The 18,639-nt window shown below is 41.4% G+C and overlaps 2 protein-coding genes across 3 annotated transcripts in view; both read right to left on the reverse strand.

Moving 5' to 3' along the window:
- ryk (receptor like tyrosine kinase) overlaps positions 1-14,323 on the reverse strand; it is a 43,795-nt gene extending 29,472 nt beyond the window's left edge. For both annotated transcript variants that reach the window (XM_075484852.1, XM_075484851.1), the window contains exon 1: positions 13,636-14,323. In XM_075484852.1, the coding sequence (XP_075340967.1) occupies positions 13,636-13,855 (220 nt within the window). In that variant the 5' untranslated portion in view covers positions 13,856-14,323. The remainder of the gene's footprint in view (positions 1-13,635) is intronic.
- Positions 14,324-16,981: 2,658 nt separating this feature from the next.
- Positions 16,982-18,639, reverse strand: part of sned1 (sushi, nidogen and EGF-like domains 1) — a 43,369-nt gene continuing 41,711 nt past the window's right edge. The window contains exons 28-31 of the mRNA XM_075484853.1: positions 18,070-18,157; positions 17,866-17,945; positions 17,742-17,769; positions 16,982-17,595 (exon numbers count right to left, since the gene is read on the reverse strand). Coding sequence (XP_075340968.1) covers positions 17,744-17,769; positions 17,866-17,945; positions 18,070-18,157 — 194 coding nt within the window. The 3' untranslated portion in view covers positions 16,982-17,595; positions 17,742-17,743. The remainder of the gene's footprint in view (positions 17,596-17,741; positions 17,770-17,865; positions 17,946-18,069; positions 18,158-18,639) is intronic.

Genomic DNA, 18,639 nt, shown 5'->3' on the forward strand with positions numbered 1-18,639 from the left:
GCAAAAAGATGTAAGCAAGAGTCAGGTTTAGTTACTGTTTGGTCACAATATTCAAAGCATCATCATCACATTGCTTGCAAGCATATCTGATGCCAACCGACTGCTTAAATGCATATGGAAAATAACATTTTAAATTCCAGGACCATGATTTGGCAGCATGTTATGTTTTGAGGGATTACTTCCTCCTGGAGATTTCCATTTCTCTCTGTAGGTGTGAAGTGATTAACAATGGGCAAGGCAGCGCACACTCTACCACCCACACTGATCGGAAACTGCTGTGGCACACAGTTGCACAATGAAACCACATTCATGGAGCGTCACAAAGGATGACTTATGTTCTTCCTGTACTTTTACATCTTACATAATATGTGAAACAGATTCTGTTGGTGAAATTATCCTAAGAAGACGAATCAAATGTATGACAGTTGCAAGGACAAAATTCCTCTCTTCATCAGCTGTGATGAAGCTAAGGTTAAAAATCAAGGCTTCAATGTTTTATTTTTATTTTAGATGATGTGACGCTGTTTATTGAAAATTAAGGCAGCATTCATCATCAGAGACCTCAAAAGGAGCTTTTTTTTCTTTTCTTGTTTAACGTCAATTAATGCCAACAGTTCAACCAGTGTTCATGTTTCAGCATGAAATGCTGTCGAAACACTGACTTTACACGGCCTATATTCAAAACCTCGCTTTTAAACTACATTTAATCTGGTTCTTAATCTTAAAGATGTTCTCCCACACTGGGAACTGTAAATAACCACACCGGAAGCTGACGGTGAGCATCTGTTTCTGGAGTGTAACGAACTGTTTGCATTGTCGAATTCCATTAATAGCTTTTTTTTTTTTCCATCCAACTCTACATGTTGAATCGGCGTTGGGTCTGTCAATGAGAGAAATCGCTCTGATTGGATGTTCAGCGTAGCACATGACTGCATAAAATACGTCCTGGTCATTTATTTTATTTATTTATATAGTACCTTTCATACATAAAATGTAACACAAAGTGCTGTACAGTAAGGCCCCACCGATATATCGGGCCGATATTTAGCATTTTGGGGATATCGGCATCGGCCGTACTTTCCATAAATTTCCACCGATAAGTTTATATAATTTTCACAACCAATTTTGCAGCCGTTTCGTTCTGAACGCGTCTTCTGCTCTCGCCACTTTGAGTTCATGAGCATTGCCCCGCCCGTCACAGCATCTGATTTGTTTGGCACACGGAATACAACCAATCAACACGCAAGGCTGCAAACGGTTTCAAGGCGGCCGTGGCGCAAGTTGGGGGCGGGGTGGCTACTGAACGCTGTGAGCGGTTTCAAGGCGGCTGCGGTGCAAGTGGGGCCACGGTGGTGGCAGTACTACATGAAGCAGAGAGAACAAACTCCCTTCAAGGTAAGCATATATGAAGCCTTATCCCCTGCAATAAGTCACAAACACACCAACGTTGCAAAAGCACGGCACCACAACGTCTTTATTAGTGTATACAACTAGTGAAAATGGTCCATTTGATCTGTGTAACGACACAAACCTTTAGCTCACGTAAGGATAACCAGAATGACAGCGAATATTCCTCACTGAAACGGTTGTCCACAAAGCAGTCTCAGCATAGTGTACAGTAATTTTTAAACCCCCACATGGAAACGTGAACGTGTCTGTAGTTCAACACGAAAGGTGGACTGAAAGCCATGGTCAATGAAGACCAAATAAAACGTGTTTGTTCCTGAGACTAACCATTTGTTAGTGCAAGCCTGCTAGCTACTTGGTAGCCTGTCGGTGTGAGAGCCTATCTTGTTCCGTAACAACTGGTTACCCAACACGTTAGAACCAACGGTGATTGGTCGTAATGTCCCTCTTAATTAACTTTAATAGAATTAAGTTTTGGCCAGGCGCTGCGTTTCAAACATCTGGAGTAATATCTTGTTACGGGTAGCCAGATAGGCTGTCACACCACCACCAAGTAGCTAGCAGGCTTGCGCTAACAACCATGGTGTTAGGTGAACAACTTCATGAAGCCGTACACGACGCGACTCAGGCCCTAAAGGCACATTGCACGTTTAGCCTATTAGTTACTTTATTATGCGCTGCTAAGCCCTTTGACCATTTAAACACGCCCGGTGTGATACCAAAGTGCTGGCAATTGGCCGATCTGTAGGGAGTTTGTCCAGACATTAGATGTGCGCTAGGTACAATGATCCAAATACTTCTTTGTAAATCGCCTTTATTTGTGACGTGAAAACATTATATTAAACTCAGACCTAAATGCTTTTGTTTCACCTCGCTGTAATACCTAGCGCGAGTACTTATCATTCTCTCACAGGGAGTGATTTATTTTTTTATTGATAATTATGTATTTATATTATTATTTTATTTCCCGTTTTATTCTAAATTATGTTTGGCTTTATTTTACAAATGCTGCTGGCAGCTCCCTGCACTTTTCATTTTTACAATTAAAAAGACTTAATGGATATGAAAGTTTGTGTCAGTGTGTGCTATTTTTAATTTATCGTGAATAATGTTTCTATTTATCGGTTGCACATATCGGTTATCGGCCTCCCATTTCCATAATTATCGGTATCGATTATCGGTTCCTTTTAAATGTATTCTGTTATTATTATTATTATCGTTATTTTTATCATTTCAATTTTCTTATTATTAATTTATTTCATTTGTTACTTCTACCTATTCTTATCTTATTTTTTACTACTACTTTGAATATCGATTTTATCCTGCCTTGTTTTTATCCTCCAGCTCCAGTGTTTTCCTGAAGGGGAGCCCTCCACACCGGGAGTTGCGCTGGGGCTGCCTGGGAGAGTGTTGCTCTGGGGGCTGTCTGGGACGGGCTGGAGGAGCGCTGCACGGTGACATTATGGTATTACTGATGTGGAGACTCTGTTGGTGCCATGAACTTAATCATGACAAGTCTTTTAAACTAACTAAACATAAGCATTCCTGTAATTAGGGGTGCGCGATCTGACGATATAAAATCGTGACTGGCGAGGAAGAGTGGAGAATCGCAGGCGATCTACCAAATTAGAGAAACCGTATAGATCGCCTTTGCCAATCAGCGCAATGATTTTTTTTTTTTTAATGTTGGTTCCCGCCGATGCGGCAGACGTAGGGCGTCCTTAACCTAACCGACAAATCATAGCGAACTTTCTTACACGCCTCCATGTTGTGTTTGTAAAAACTTAGAAAACGCATGGACAGCCATGGCTGAAAGCCAAGCCGACGAGCTGGTGAAGAAGAGGAAATCCACCTCTGTAATTTGGAATTGGTTCGGGTTTTCTTCTACCCTAACCCACTGCTGCTGGTCTACATCAGGAATGGGAACAACAGCAGCGGTACCATCCACAGCACATCCACAGCACATCCATAGCGGCGCACGGGAGAAACTCACGGCCAGCAGCAGCACTCTCGGGTCGGATGAGGAAACCGCTAGCTCGTAAGCCAACTACGGTGCAAGAGAAAAGGGATGCACCGCGACCGTGACAAACATTACACAGTTAAAAAGTATTCCTTTAGGGCGCTCTGGTGATGGCAGTGCGTGACTGTGGCTGCAGTAAATGAACATGCAACGTTGCTCATCTGTTGCTAAATGGCATCATGAGGTGGAGTCAAGTCGTCATCAGTGGTTCGTTTTTCTATTTCCGGTTGCTTCACTCTCACTGTGTCAGATGTCATCAATTAGATCATTATTTTTCATCTTGAATTGGGTTACAGTTGAATTACAATGTGTTGATTGCCAAATTCTTTCTTTTACTCCTTAGCTCTTCTGTGGTTCAGCATGTCGACTTAACTCTACTGTAATTGGTCTTTTTTTTTTTTTTTGGATGGAAGATCGTGATAAAAAAAAATCGAAATCGTGATTTTATGCAAAAAAATCGTGATACAACATTTTTTCCATATCGCCCACCCCTACCTGTAATCTACAGATGTTGACACCAAACTACAAAGTACAGCAACAGATCTGGAATGGAATAAGACATGTAACATTCTAGAGGTTTTTGTTTTTTTTGTCAACATGTTGTATTCTGTTACGAGCCGTGGCTTACATTGCAGACTATGAGAGAGGAGAACAGAAGGTGGTAGTGGCCAGGTGGCAAGGTCCAGGACAGATAACAAAGACCCTCTTGTGAGCACGGTCAACACTCTACCTCCCAAAGCCTCCATCCCTGAGTACTCGGGAGATATACGCTCCAACCAGCCTTTCAGTACAAAGATACCGGCCACATTACCAAGGAGGTAGAAAATGAGGGCCAATGTGAAACTGTATCAACTGGAAACTCGTAACAAAGCTATAAGCACAAGAAGCAGGAGGAGGGGAAGCAAAAGATTTCAGTATTAGATAGAACAGCTAGAGACCCCGATTTTAGAGAGTGGTGGAAAAAAATATGATGCGCTAATAGAGGCTTAATGTGTATGGACAATCAGCAAGCAGACTTAAAGCTGCAGTCTGCAACTCTTTTTCAAGCATAATGCCTGGAACTGTCCGGGGATTCTGAAAGTAGTACATTAAATACCCCAATACAATAAAAAAAACGAGTTCTCTAGGTCCCCTATATGTCCCGCTAGGTCCCTCCAAAGCCAGCAGGTTTGTTTACAAAATTGCAGACCGGACCGGTAAAAGGTAAACAATCAGGTTACGAGCTGGGCTCTGCTGCCTGTCAATCACCGATTGTGCACGCGCGATACAAGGTAGGCTCGTCCCCACGCTTATTTATCTAGACTATTGAACTTCATTACGGGCTAGTCTACTTACTGTGTCTTCCATGATCGCAAATGACAGGTGAGTTGATGAATGAGGAGTCGTGTACGCGCATCTGGCGTGCACTTAGATGTGCACGAGTTCTCATGTGTTTTGATGGGGCGGGACAGGAAGTTGAATAACTTTTTATTTTTCGGTTAAAAAATAAGCATTTCTTGCATTTTGCGACTACGGAGGTCACCGTTTTCAACTTTAAGCGTTCTGATAGATCATGTAAACGCTTAAAATGCCAAAAATTAGGACTTTACGTATGACAACAACAAATCCTGCAGACTGCAGCTTTAAGATACAGTGAAAAGTGAACGATTGCATCATTGCCACTGGGTCCACCAAAATGAGTGAGAAATCTGCATTTTAAAACACTCAGTGCAGTCCCCGTTAAAAACACACACACACATAAAAGCATCCCACAGCAGTTTCTTAGGAGTGAATAAGAAAACAAATACAGCCACCCAGAGAATCTTTTTCAACAAAATTACAGTGCAGTAGGCAAAGTTATTAAGTTTTCAGTCATTCTTTGCTTGACTCTAACATGTGACATTGAGTTTCCAATTTCAACAGGATATCAACTCCCCAGCTCACAGTTGTTTAGAGCTGGTAGATCTGCATGGTGAACATCTTGACATAAGACAACAGCTTTTTTTCCCCTTTTCTTTTCTCAAAATTACGCTAAATTGCATAGCACCTTACAAGTCAAAGTCTTCATGTGACTTTATGCCTAAGAGTTAAAACAAGCCTGCACAGAAATAGAGTTGATAAAGATGACACTATGCACGAAGCCTGACCTTCAGAGAAGTTTAAAGGTCAGGACTCTCTGATGACCCAGTGCAAAGCTGTCGTCTTTTCAATTTAAAATATCGTTGCACATGGAGGAGCAGATCACCAGATGAAAGAGACGGTTGCGGAGTATATTCACTACATTTATTTGCATCCACCCGTTTCACGTTATTCTTTCAGTTTGCTCATTGAAACAATTAGGCCAAATTTACAGTTCTATCCAAAAATCTTCCACAAAGGGTGACAGAGTGCCTTGATGTTTCCTGCCTCACTGGGAGAGAGGGCTCATGTTCTTATCATTACTGCATTCTGGCATCAGCTGTTTGCTGCAGGGATGAGTATTGTGAAGTCGCTCCCTTTTTTTTGGCCAAGTTCTCCCGAAAAAGGCACTAAATGTCGTCACAAAACTGCTCGGGTGCAAACAGTTAACTCACCGATCCTTTCTTTTGCACGTGATATGGGATTGATTTGTTGACGGGGAGGGTTAACATACAGCTCTCTCAAATATATCCAAGCGGCCAGCCCCAGTCTCCACTTTGCTTAGGAAACACTGTCATCTCATCTTCTGGATCAATGGTTCAGCGAGATCCAACAGTGTTCGTATGTGCAACAATGGAACTATTCATATGCAGTTTTTGAACACAGTTTTTGCATATCGTCTACACTAAATCTACATTAAAATAAGAACGCTGAGGCCTTTTTACTGGTATTCATATATCTTATGAAAGCTTTGGTGCTCCAGCAACAACATGTAAATAAAAAGGAATGTTAAATAACGAGGCAAAGTTCCCAACCAACCAAACATCTTAACCAAACACTAATGCTAAGCGTTTACAGATCACAGCTAGATGCAAAAATAGTCTAATTTCAAAGCAACTTGCAGCTAGAAGAAAAAAAACACGCATTAAGTCACAATCTTTGTGGTTTTCTTTGACTAAGTTCAAAGGGACCATACATCAGCTTCCCTCTTTTATTCCTTCAAGTGCCCCGAGGGCAGACAAAGATGAAGGCATAAAAAGGGATCTGAGCAAGACTGTCTGGTGCTGTCCCATTAAAGGAAGCTCATTCATGGCTATTTGTTGCTCAAAGGTGTTCCTGAGTTTACTCAACAAATATCAAATGGTTTAGTGAAAAAATGGTCAACTGTCTGTGTCAGAATGATTCCATCTTCGGGTGACTAAAGGGTCATTTAAGAAGTCTCCCACACACCGTCATACTCAGCTATTTTTGGATGCTATTCCACACGGGAAGCTCTGCGAGTACAGCGGCAGTTTGTAAGGCTGTGCTGTGTATGTTTCAGTTTAAAAAAAGTGTAATTCCTCACACATAACCCATCTCCCGCTTTAAAAGAAGAAGTTACAGAAATTGCAAGGCTCCAAATATCTGATTTCAATGTTTACAACTACAATATTTCTTTAAACAACATGCCAGCCTGATTAAAACCCTGCAACTGCAATTTGAGAAAAATCTTGAGAAATCTGTTGTCAAAGAAAATGAAAATCATGACGGCGTTTTTCAGATTTTACCAACAACTCTTAAAAATAAGTCGATGCAGAACCTCTTTACAGAACCTCCTGCGAGCGAGGCAGTTCTTAGACAAAAGATGTGAAAGCAGCGGCTGCCGTATTCAGCCGCGGGATCCTTGGAGAGTGGCATGAAGGAAATGAATGCTGCTGCCAATCACTCCTCACAGTTCACAGACTCTTTTTCAAAGCCTGGGCCTTACCTTTCAGCTCTCTGGAGGAGGGAATGGAGGCTCGTTAGCTAACATGGACTGAGCTCTTCGGAATACATGGTCGGTTTTACTCACTGGCTCACATTTTTTTTTGGGTGAAATCTGTTTTTTTTGTTGTTTTTTCTAGTGCCCAACTAGAAGAATTACATCAAAAGCTGACCTTGACGCCTTAATGGACGAGTGTCCTTGTTGAAAGTAACAATGAAGTAAAAAGAAATGTATTACATTTTAAAGATAATTACAAATAAATGGGATTCGATCTCCCGATGACTGCATGAAAACATCCCTCTGTGATCTAAGAAAACTTTTGAAAACAATGAATAGCCCCGCCCCTTTTTCTGTCCTAATTACCAAATCCAACCCCTTCTCAACTTTAATGTAATCTCCTAAATATCTGATTCCCTTACATGCGTTCCAGACATTGTGGAGCTTCATCACACTCTACATCATCTCGCCATGTTTTGCAAAAAGACATCTGAACTGATTTTTGGGGTCGAGTACTGCCTCAGTAATTGAATTTGAGCTGAGCAGCTGCAGCAAAATTCTAACTGGCGACACGGGTCTTAAAACAGGGTTGATATGGGAGCAGAGGGTAGGAATGCGAGCGGATTCTAGAGACTGACAATTCACTGCCCATTAGTCATGTGTAAAAGCAATTAGGGATGTTGCTTGCCTGTCATCCACAGTCTAGCACACAGTGTATGCAAAAGCCTTTTTCAGTTCAGCATTATGTTTTCCTTACCAACCCCTTGAGAGTCGGGCTGTTTGGTAAAGTTATTAAAATGAAACAATCCTCAGCAGGCAGTCCATCTGCTTTAAAAGCTGAAAGTGTATGACTACATCAAATGGAGACGTTACCCTGTCCTGCCACAACAGCACCTCGATGCCTTAGTATCAAATACATTTTTCACTGTGCAGTGAGATTTAAAAGTCCTGGAAATCTAGCAGGACTGTTGCAAAACTCTGATCTCTCAGATTGTAGCGACGGCAGAGATGGGTACAGAAACCCTGTATTAAACAGGGCCCCGGGGTTAAAGTTATAAAGGCAGGAATATCAATAGGCTCAGATGCTAATGCTCCTGCTTTGGGTAAGAGAAAATAACATGTCTTCTATTTATGATTGCAACATAAATGTTACATTCATCTTTGATCCCATTTCATTTCATTCAGCAGAGATCTCTGTCAGAGGGGTAGGAGCAGCTCTCTGTCACACGCTGCAGAACAAACAGTCAGTACAGTTAAATGCAGTTGAGTCCAAGCTGACCATTAAACTGGACCACTGCCTTTGTGCCTGTATACCTGCATGTCAGGGCAATTGACTTACTGACTGAAGCGTTTCTGACATGGCAACACTATGGACTATGTGAGAAAATGTTGACGTATGACATTTTGGCTATATTAATTAACATTTTTTACTTTACTGCTTTATAGAAAGATACATGTTTCCCTTGCGGTTACTCTTTGTTGTTACTGGATTCTTCTTCTTCTGCGTACTGGACGGGAACTGTGGAGCATACACAGAGCACCGAGGCCAGTATGAGTTTAGTTGAGTATATACACACATAAGTAATTGGACTCCCAACCATATCATCTGGGTGTTTGATTTCATACGATTTCAGTTGCACGTCAAGTAAACTGTCTGCGTCACAAGCTGCAGCACCATGCAAGTAACAGAGAAATGTGCAAACTCCTCTCAGGAACAATGGTGGTGACAACTAAACTCTCATAAGCTTTGTTACACCTCTACAGAGTCAGTTATATTTCGTTAATACATCTAGAGAAAGTGCATCACATACTACACACTAAATATACCCTAATCGTCTACAAAAGAGCCCCGCTGAGCCACGGCAGTGTGACAGTGAGGAAGTGTGCACAGCAGCAGAAAAGGACCTTGAAAGTCAGCCAATTAAATGGAATGCAGCCATCTTTAATTGAATTATTTACACCTGCTTTAAACTCAGTAATGTGTAACAATAATGTCACATTCCTGCACATGCCGATTCATAGGTGTGGCATCAACGTGGCTGTCTTTTTACAGTACTTCATAGTAGACAGTGTTTTGGACGTGAAAATGTTGAGTGTTTTTTTTTTTAACTTCCCCAACAGGACGACACGGGTCACGGACACGTGTCTGCATACAAGACTGAGAAAAGGATGAATATACAGTAGTTTTCATTGTCTGTTGAATGCATGGTGTGTCAGAGGTTAAAATACTGTTATTGCAACAACCTGTTGTGCACTACTTGACTGATTTTAGAAAAGCAAACTTTGCATCTCTGGACTCCACAGCAGTCCGTCGACGTGGTGACGCGGACGCCAGTTTCCAGTCTCTACAACAAATTTAATTCCTTCAGTTGCCACAGCATCATGGAAGTTTCTGTCCACACATACCTTTAGCTCCACACATAAGGTTGTCAAAGATTAAGAGATTTCTCCATACATCCAGATGAGGTTTCAGGCAAACCGCGAGAGAGAGGCCCTGGTTTGGCAACGGAATATTAACTATAGCATAGTGGAGAACAAGAGGAGCTGAGAGGGACAAATTCAGCCTACGCTCAAACGCCAGAGTACAGCGAGAAGAGGGAGAGAGTTGAACCGACTTTCAAACAGCACAACGAGTGATGCTTTCATGCTCTTGTCAAAAAGCGAGTGGGCCCGCCAGTGGTCTACCCATGAATGTGTTTTAAAGGGCGTACCACTCCACAAAACATGCAAAAACATATATTCACAATTTACAAAGCACACAGCGAGCGGCTCTGAATAACTTTGCATGTTGATTTCCCAAGAAGGTCAGCCAACACGATGTCCTTAGGCCACATCTGGTAATTCTTTCCAGACTAATCAACAAAAGAAAAGAGTCAATTTTGCTCACTCTTACCAATTCTCATCTGAAGAAAAGGAAAAAAACAAAACAAAAAAATGATGGTCCAGCCACAAGATGATGACAAATTCATTCATGGCTGAGCACTAGCTACAAGGAAGAGCTGTGGTATGACACTGTGGAGACATCAGACTCCAGCACTTCTACCCTCTCATTAGACTGTATGGTGGCCCTCGCATGGTAAATAACCTGTTTCAAAGTGCACATTCAACCCACCTTCAGTGAGCCCTAAATCAACAATTTAAGGACCATAAACTGAGTTAACCTCGTCATCAAGATAGAAAGTATAATCCCATTAACAAACGATTAGAGACCAAGCAACAACACCTAGACCAGTGGTTCCCAAACTGTGGTACGCGTACCCCTAGTGGTACGCGGAGGTACTGCAGGGGGTACGCGGGGCACGGGGAGTTTTTTTTTTTTTTTTTTTTTTATTTATTAAGGCGTCACACTTTTATGGAGGACTGTTTATGAAGGAGACTCCAGTTTTGTGATGAATGTTACATGAGTTAGGCCTGTTAATGTATTCTTAAAAAGAGAGAGAAATGAGTTATGTTCATGTATTCTTGAAAAAAAAGAGAAATGTTACCTGTTTAAAGTGCTTATGAAACGAATTTTAATTGTTGGAATTTCACAGTTTTTGCTGCTGATTCTAAAGGTTCCAAGCCTTGCGATTAAAATGAGATATTGTCTGGATAATAATTTATCTGGGAAGTCATGTTAAAACGGGCTCAAAAGGAGCCACATTTTGTCTTTTTGTGCGAATTCTTTTTTTAATGCGTGACGTCATAGGGTTGACACAGAAGTTCTCGTAGTCTAACTGTAATGGCGGCGTCTATGGCTAAGACATCACAGCACGGCAGAAAATATTGTGTTGCTGGAGGAACAAATGGTGTTAGTTGCAAAAATAGCAGCTTCACTGAAGGGATCTCTCTGCACATGTTTCCCAAACCAAAAACTACTGGAACTGAGGCTGACAAGGAGAAGGCAAAGACGAGAGCACGGTGGATACAGTTTGTACGGAGGCATCGTCGTGATTTTGAAGTGTCCTCAACATCCGTGTTGTGCTCCGTACATTTCCATCACAACTGTTTCACTAAAAATGTGGAGATCGCGGGAATGGTTGGGAATAGGAGACGTCTTTTAGCTGAAGCTGTTCCAACTATTGACATCGCTGGACCTGGTGTGCCGACGGAGACTGTCCCTGCTCGAACTACTGCTCGGGCGCGAAGACAGGTGAGTCTGAAATTTCCAGATCGGACATTACTGGACTTGTTTTTTTTATATATAATAATGTTCGCTTACTGTTCGCTTCTGAGAGGCAAGTGTCGACCACTGCTATTGGCTGAGAGCACGGTGGATCGTATCACTGCGTGCTGCCGCCTGCCGATAGCTGCACCTGTTACGGTGTTTGCTGTTCGGAAGCAGGGGACTGCTCGCTTTGCTCTTCGGTCTGCACACATATTCAGCTAGAATTGCTGTCTGGTCTCTCCGGTGATTGCGCCGGCTACGACATCCGAGGCTCCGTGGATCAGTCCTACCGATGGCTGCTGTCGGTCGTGCCGAGGCCGGGTGCCCATCTCCCTGCCGCCGACCCGTGAGGATCCGCAGATGGGGCCGCGCACTGGAGGATCTCCGACCCGTTAATCCACGCCATTGTTTATTAAGCTTACATTAAAACCATGTTATTATCACATACGTTTTTTTTTAAGTGGCTGGATTTCAAAGTGCCACTTCGTTAGGTTTCAACGTGTCAAAGACAGCGCAGCAGAATGCCATATCTGCCAAACCGGCATGTTCAAATCTTTTCCAGTTTACCACAGCAAACATACACTATTGTGTGATTTGATTGATAACATCTTAATAATAATCAGCGTGTAGTAGGAGCGATGGCTGTTTTGTGCCGCCGATCCTGTGCCGAAAATGGTAACTTTCTTTCATTTCCATTACCCATACGGGAGGTGCAGAGAGCCTCTACAATATAGATATTAAATCGATTTGTGTGGCTTAAATTCAACGAAAGTTTTTCCACATAATGTTAGAGGTGTGTTCTTTCGACCTGCTGATGTTTGTATCAGAATTTTGGTTCCTTTATGAGATATAGGTCCATCAAATGTATGTTATTATCGCAGCCAGCCATACTAGCAAATAAGGGAGTCAACCCTATGACGTCACGGTCATGTGGCCAATTTCGCACCAAAGGCCACATAATTCACACTTTTAAATGGCCGTTTTAACAAGTTATGCCCGGAAAATTTAGTTCAAGTTGGATTGATGGTTTTAGAAAAAGACAAAAATTTCATTTGAATGATAGATGAACATTCGTTTCAGTTCATCTTTAAGTTAGATTACAAAGGAAGATTATTTTGATTTAGTATTTATGCTATTTTGGTTAATTATTTATATTTCAAGAAAATGTTTTTTATTCTTATGTTGAATTCAAATGAGGTTAAAAAAAGAGAGAGAAAGCCTGAGAATTTTATGTTCAAGTTAGGATATTAAATAAAATGATTTTCATGTAATAACCACTGTGTTGCTCTACTTTTGGAAAATCATCGCACGCGTTGTATGTGTGAGGGGGTACTCGTGGTGTGACAAGAAGGCTCAGGGGGTACTCAGGCCAAAAAAGTTTGGGAACCACTGACCTAGACTAATAATACCTCAACCATGAAGAAAAAAGAAATTATGACCATTTTACAAGTCTGCCATTCTTTTTGTCCATGTTCGTGTACAATATAACTAAAAAACTAGCTATGCAGTTCGGCCAAGGCAGTTGATTACAATGTCCAAAATGTACATAACTCACACCTTATACATCCTTTGAAGCTGATGCAAAGGCTGAACCGTGGAGCCATTACACATAACCAAACTTACTGCCCTGCAACTTCATGAAATACCCACTGATTCCCACTCACACACCAGGGTGTACTTGCAAATGCAATCAAAGGCAGACCAAGCTCCGAGGCTATTTCCTTCACTTTCTTGTATAAATGAATAATGAACGTCATCTCCTGTTGGGCCAAGTGTGAGGCAGTCCAACATGACACATCTATCCAGCCTATGGAAGTACTCTACTGCCAACTGTCCATAGCATAAGAGATTTCAATAAAATGTAATACTATATGGAGAGTGTCCAAAGAATTAGCAACTTTAACTAAGAGTGACGTTTCATCAGATCCAACTGCAATGTGGAAAATCCCATGGACCGACCAGCTTAATGCACGGAAAGCTGAAATAAATATTTAGTCCATTCACTCTAAGTTAAGATTTATCTTAAGCCATACGGCATTTGTACTATAATATATAGAATTTATGTTGCGCTCTGGCTGTTTACTAAGACCTCACTAGGGAATACAGTGGAAGAAGTAAACATATATGCATGACGGACTCACCAGCACATCTGTATTATAACACACACGCAGATAAGAGATACAACGTTTGGAGACAGCTGGGTTTATATGCAGGCCTTCTTACCCAAAAGTTTCTTCACCTCCTCCACACTCATGTATATGTTGACACTAGGGTTGTTGTTGTTGTTGTTGTTGTTGACCCCTGAGGGGCTGCTTGGGTTGGCGAGGCAGCCGGCGCCTTCCAGCAGCAACAGGAAGAAAAAGCCCCCAAGCCTCCAGAGTACCGAGTGTGGCCAACCTCGGGACTCAGACAGGCTGCCAGAGCTGTGAGTCAACCCCAACATAGCAGTGGTCGTCTGGCTCGCCGTTGTACTCGCTGTTCCCCAGTCGCCAATTACTTTCTCATCCGTATGTGAAGTTAATCCCAGGAGGCAACATTACTAGTTACTTTACGCCGCAGCGTGACTGTTCAGCCGCGACTCCCTTTTCCACAAGTCTGTTTTTTTGTTTTCTTTTTTGTCCTTTCTTGCTAGCTGAAACAGGCTAAGTTAGCCGGAGCAGGCTAACTTCAGTTTAGTTGTGCTAACTATCCGCGGTCAGACTGCCGTTCACTGTTTAGAACGTTCTGGAGATTTACGACGTTTTCCAGCCAATTAAAGCCCACTTTTCATATCGTCACATTGAGGCACACTGATTTGTGCAGGAAGAAAGGAAACTTGAAAAAGTGTCCCAAAGTAGCAGACTAGCTAATCGACAAGCTTTCTCCCTCCATGGTCTGTCCTCCCGTCGCTTTTTCCTCACTATCTCAGTTTTCACTCGGGCCAGGGAGGGGAGGGAGTGAAGGAGGGGGGGCGCTCACTGCTCCTACTATAGAAGTGAAATGCTGCCTTTAGGTCCTGTCGGAAGCATTTCTAAAACCTTATGTCAAATCCATTAAGCGCCGAAGGAAACCTCTACTGTTCCAGTGTTATGATGATTGCGTTTCACAACCTGCAAATGTATATGACACTATGGAATGCATCTCCACCCTTATCTTTTACTTTGAATACTTTACTTCTTATAATGCCTGACTACCATATAGTGTAGCATAAAGTTCCAATGTCTAAAAAAATTCAGCGTAGTTTCACAACTACAAGCCACGCATTTTATCTTGTATACTCACTGCTGGGGAATATACCCACTTCATTCTGCATCTTGATCTATAGCCCCCAGCCCCACCCCATAAATCTGCTGGTTTTAAATCAAACTTTTCAGAACTTTCCATCCTGGACCAAGTTGGCCTGTTTAAAATCAATAGGTAACTCCCATTGAGTCAATTATCAAACTTGAGCCCTCAGAAGACTCTGTAGAAAGTGTGAATGTCAGAGGAATACTAACAAATCTTAAGAAGCACACTACCTTAAATAATCAAAAGTTAATTTATTAGAGGGCTGCACGGTGGTGTGGTGGTTAGTACCATTGCCTCACAGCAAGAAGGTTCCAGTTTCAACTCCCAGCTGGGGCCTTTCTGTGTGGAGTTTGCATGTTCTCCCCGTGTATGCGTGGGTTCTCTCTGGGTACTCTGGCTTCCTCCAACTGTCCAAAAACATGTATTTTAAGTTAATTGGTGTCTCTAAGATTGTCCTTAGGAGTGAGTGTGAGTGTGTATAGTTGTTTGTCTCATTTGTCTCTGTGTGGCCCTGTGATGGACTGGCGGCCTGTCCAGGGTGTACCCTGCCTCTCGCCCATTGACCGCTGGGTTAGGCTCCAGCCCCCCCCGCGACCCGACCGACAGATTCAGCGGTATAGAAAATGGATGGATGATTTATTAGAAAGCAGTTGAGGACATAAAATTGGCTTTCTTCTCACAACTGACATTCAGTAACAGCCACAACCCTTGAATACTGTATAAGGTCATTGATAATGATAAATAATAATAATTGATCCTAATTATCATTAAGAATTTGTTGCTGAACTGCCTCAAGATTTCCAAATTCATTTTACAAATAAACTGGAAAATATGTTAGTTAAAATCCAGCCTGATTCTTGTAGAATTTTCATTCCCCCTGTTTATTCTGCCTATTTTACAGAGCTTCAACAAATTTCTCCCCCAGAATTAAAGCTCACATATAACCTCCTTGTCCTGTATTCCAGATATTGTTTCCACTCGGCTGCTTAAAGAAGTATTCCCCCACAGTGGGCCCTGTTATCTTCACAGCTTTTAGTAGGTCTCTGGCCTCTGGTTCTTTTTCAGAGAGTTTTAAACATATCATTGTTCATCCACATAAACAAGAAAAGAAAGAAATGTAATTTGGATGCGTTATCTTGAAATTATAACAGACCAAATCTCCTTTTTTTTTTACATAATTCACATACATAATAATTGATATTATTTAATAAAAGTGTTTTTAACAGCTTCCGTTATGGTTTTAGAGCATTTCATACAACAGACACTAATCTTGTTAAGGTGACCTGTTACCTACATTTTAGTGCAGATAGAGGAGACAACTCCATCTTAGTTCTTTTAGATTCAAGCGCCACCTTTTGATCGCAGCATCCTCCGGCATTGTTTAGCATCCTCTGGTCTCTTAGCTTATTACACTTTTTATCTCTCTTATAGAACCTTTCGGTCACTCTGAATAACTCAACCATCTCAACAGGTAAGATGACAGTTGAGGTGGTTGAGTTATTGACTTGTGTACCGCAGGGCTCAATCCTGAGCCCAACTCTGTTCTTTATTTATGTCTTGGCCAGATTATTTAACGTGATACTAAGATGGACGTGCCAATAGAACCCAACAATCCCAGCATCTTTTTTTTCTAACATTAAATCCCAGATGGTACAAAATTTCCTAAAATTCAAGTATCAGAAGTTACGGGTTTGGTTTGGTTTCCTAATCTTGAAAGTCTTTCAAATAATAAAAATATCACCCAGGCTGCAAAGAATCAAAGAGTAATATTTGGTTCTAACTTTAGTTTTGATGCTCAAGTCAAACATGTTCAGTCTGCTTTGTTTTTAGTTTTTTTTAGTTTAAGACAATCAAAAAAAATCAGTTTATTTCTTTCATCATCTGCTGACCTTTAAAAAAGTTCTCCACACTTTTGTCTGTTCTCACCTTGACATTTGTAATTCACTATACTCTGGTATTAGTCTGGGCTCCCTCTGTTATCTCCAGTTGATTTAAAATGCTCCAGCTACACTCATTACCCAGTCAAAAAGGTATGAACCCATCATTCCTGTGCTTTCCCCCAAAATCCTCAAAATCTCACTGATCACCTTCAAAGCCTTAAATGGACTTGGCCCAAAATACACCACAGACTTACTGTCCTTGTATGTGGATTTTTGTAAAAGAGATCCTGATACGCCCAATGAATGAATAACTGGTAACATATCAACCGAGTAGATGTAAAGCATCATACAAGAGACAGACAAGAAAAACATAATATATTTTAACACTTTTATTATTAAAATATTCACCTACAAAATGGCCTATAAACACTATATACAGAGTAGCGAGCAGTGATGCCTGCTAAGACACAGAGTAAAATATTTTACACAGAAAACACTGTGCGTCATTGTCAGAGGAGGAGATCAATTTGTGGATTGTGGTGAAAAATATATTTCCTGTTGACTTCTTAAGGAGATCAAAGGTGGTATAAGGAAACGATTGGAATTCTGAACATTCTACAGTTATTTCCCTGAGGGACAAACCTTTAGCTGAACCACAAATAAAACTCTCTTAATGTGTCAGCATGGACATGGAAATGAGGTATATAAGGTCTCTTTTGCTGCTTAACATTTGCATATTGTGTGTTTGTCTGAAAAATCAGTCCGCAAACGTTACAAATGATGCAGGTCATTTTTCCTGTGATTCTTTTGCGAGGCACAGACCTACAAACACAGCTTTGAGGATGAAGCGTACGGATTCATCCTTGTTCACATGGATGATGTTTTGTTTCTGAAATGCTACAGTGGGTTCTAACAGGGTTTCTCAGCACAAACATTACCATAATCGGATACTCCCAGTTGATTATATACACCAAAACTGAAGTTAGGTTTTTTCACATGACAGTGACGCCAGCCCTTTCATCAGCATCCAGGTGCTCTGGAAGAGAGAATCAGAGAAACAGCTCTTTTTTAGGCTAATTGTTTTTTAGGCTGTCATTTTACACAGCACAGCACATGCAGGGATAAATTAAAGTTTTCTCAACAAACATGATTACTCTGTTGAATTTAATCAAGAAAACAAACCTTTATTGTGGTCTGTTTGTTCTTCTGGCTGTTAAGAAAGATAACATCAGAGTCTAAAAAGCACTGCGTTGGTTTATTTGCTGAAAATAACTTCACCAGTGTGATGACAGATTGTTCGACTTACTCTGACTTTTCTTGGAAAGCGCCGGTTCACAAATCTCTTGATAACACACATCCTGCTGTATCTTATATGTCTTTTTGTACCTGCAAAGAAGAAAAAAACATACTTATTTGATTAACCGGGTTACATATAGTTACTTCAATCAAGTGTCATATACGTCATGATTAACATGAGCATGCATGAGCAGAATGGCCTGACAGGACTCACAGGTAGTGGCACACTCCACTCTCCCACACAGGCACACTCTTGGTTTCCGAATAGAGACGGGTGCATGGATGTGGCACTCGCTGGCACACTGCAAAACAGCAGTTACACAACATGGGGTATGACTGTTGTGAACGTGGTCAGCAAAAAAAAGCCTGCTGGATAGTTTAGAAGTCATGTGGGTTGGAGCCGTGCCGTTCTTTCTGGGTGATGGATGGTTTTAGGAGAGGAATGTTTAAACAATCTGACACTGAATGTTTGGGTGAAGAACAAGATTCAAGGGGAGTGAGGGTATGTCCGGTGTCTCTGTCGTCAACATGTTCTCAGAAGAATATTCAGTCATATTTCCACTCTGTGTTGGTGGGATTAGAGTTTAGGAGGGAGGTAAGAGAGTATATTCTCTGATAGCAGCTGTTTTATCTTACATCTCGATGTTGGTTCTCGTTTCTATTTTTTTTGTTCATCACGAACTCTAAAAGCATTTAAGTGCATAACTGTGTGCTGGGTCCCACATTTCTATAAATAAACTGAACAGTGTTTTCTTTGAAAATAATTTCTAGTGGCATTTTCACG

This window comes from Odontesthes bonariensis, chromosome 15 (genome assembly GCF_027942865.1).
Source record: "Odontesthes bonariensis isolate fOdoBon6 chromosome 15, fOdoBon6.hap1, whole genome shotgun sequence".
In the NCBI taxonomy this organism is placed as follows: Eukaryota; Metazoa; Chordata; class Actinopteri; order Atheriniformes; family Atherinopsidae; genus Odontesthes; species Odontesthes bonariensis.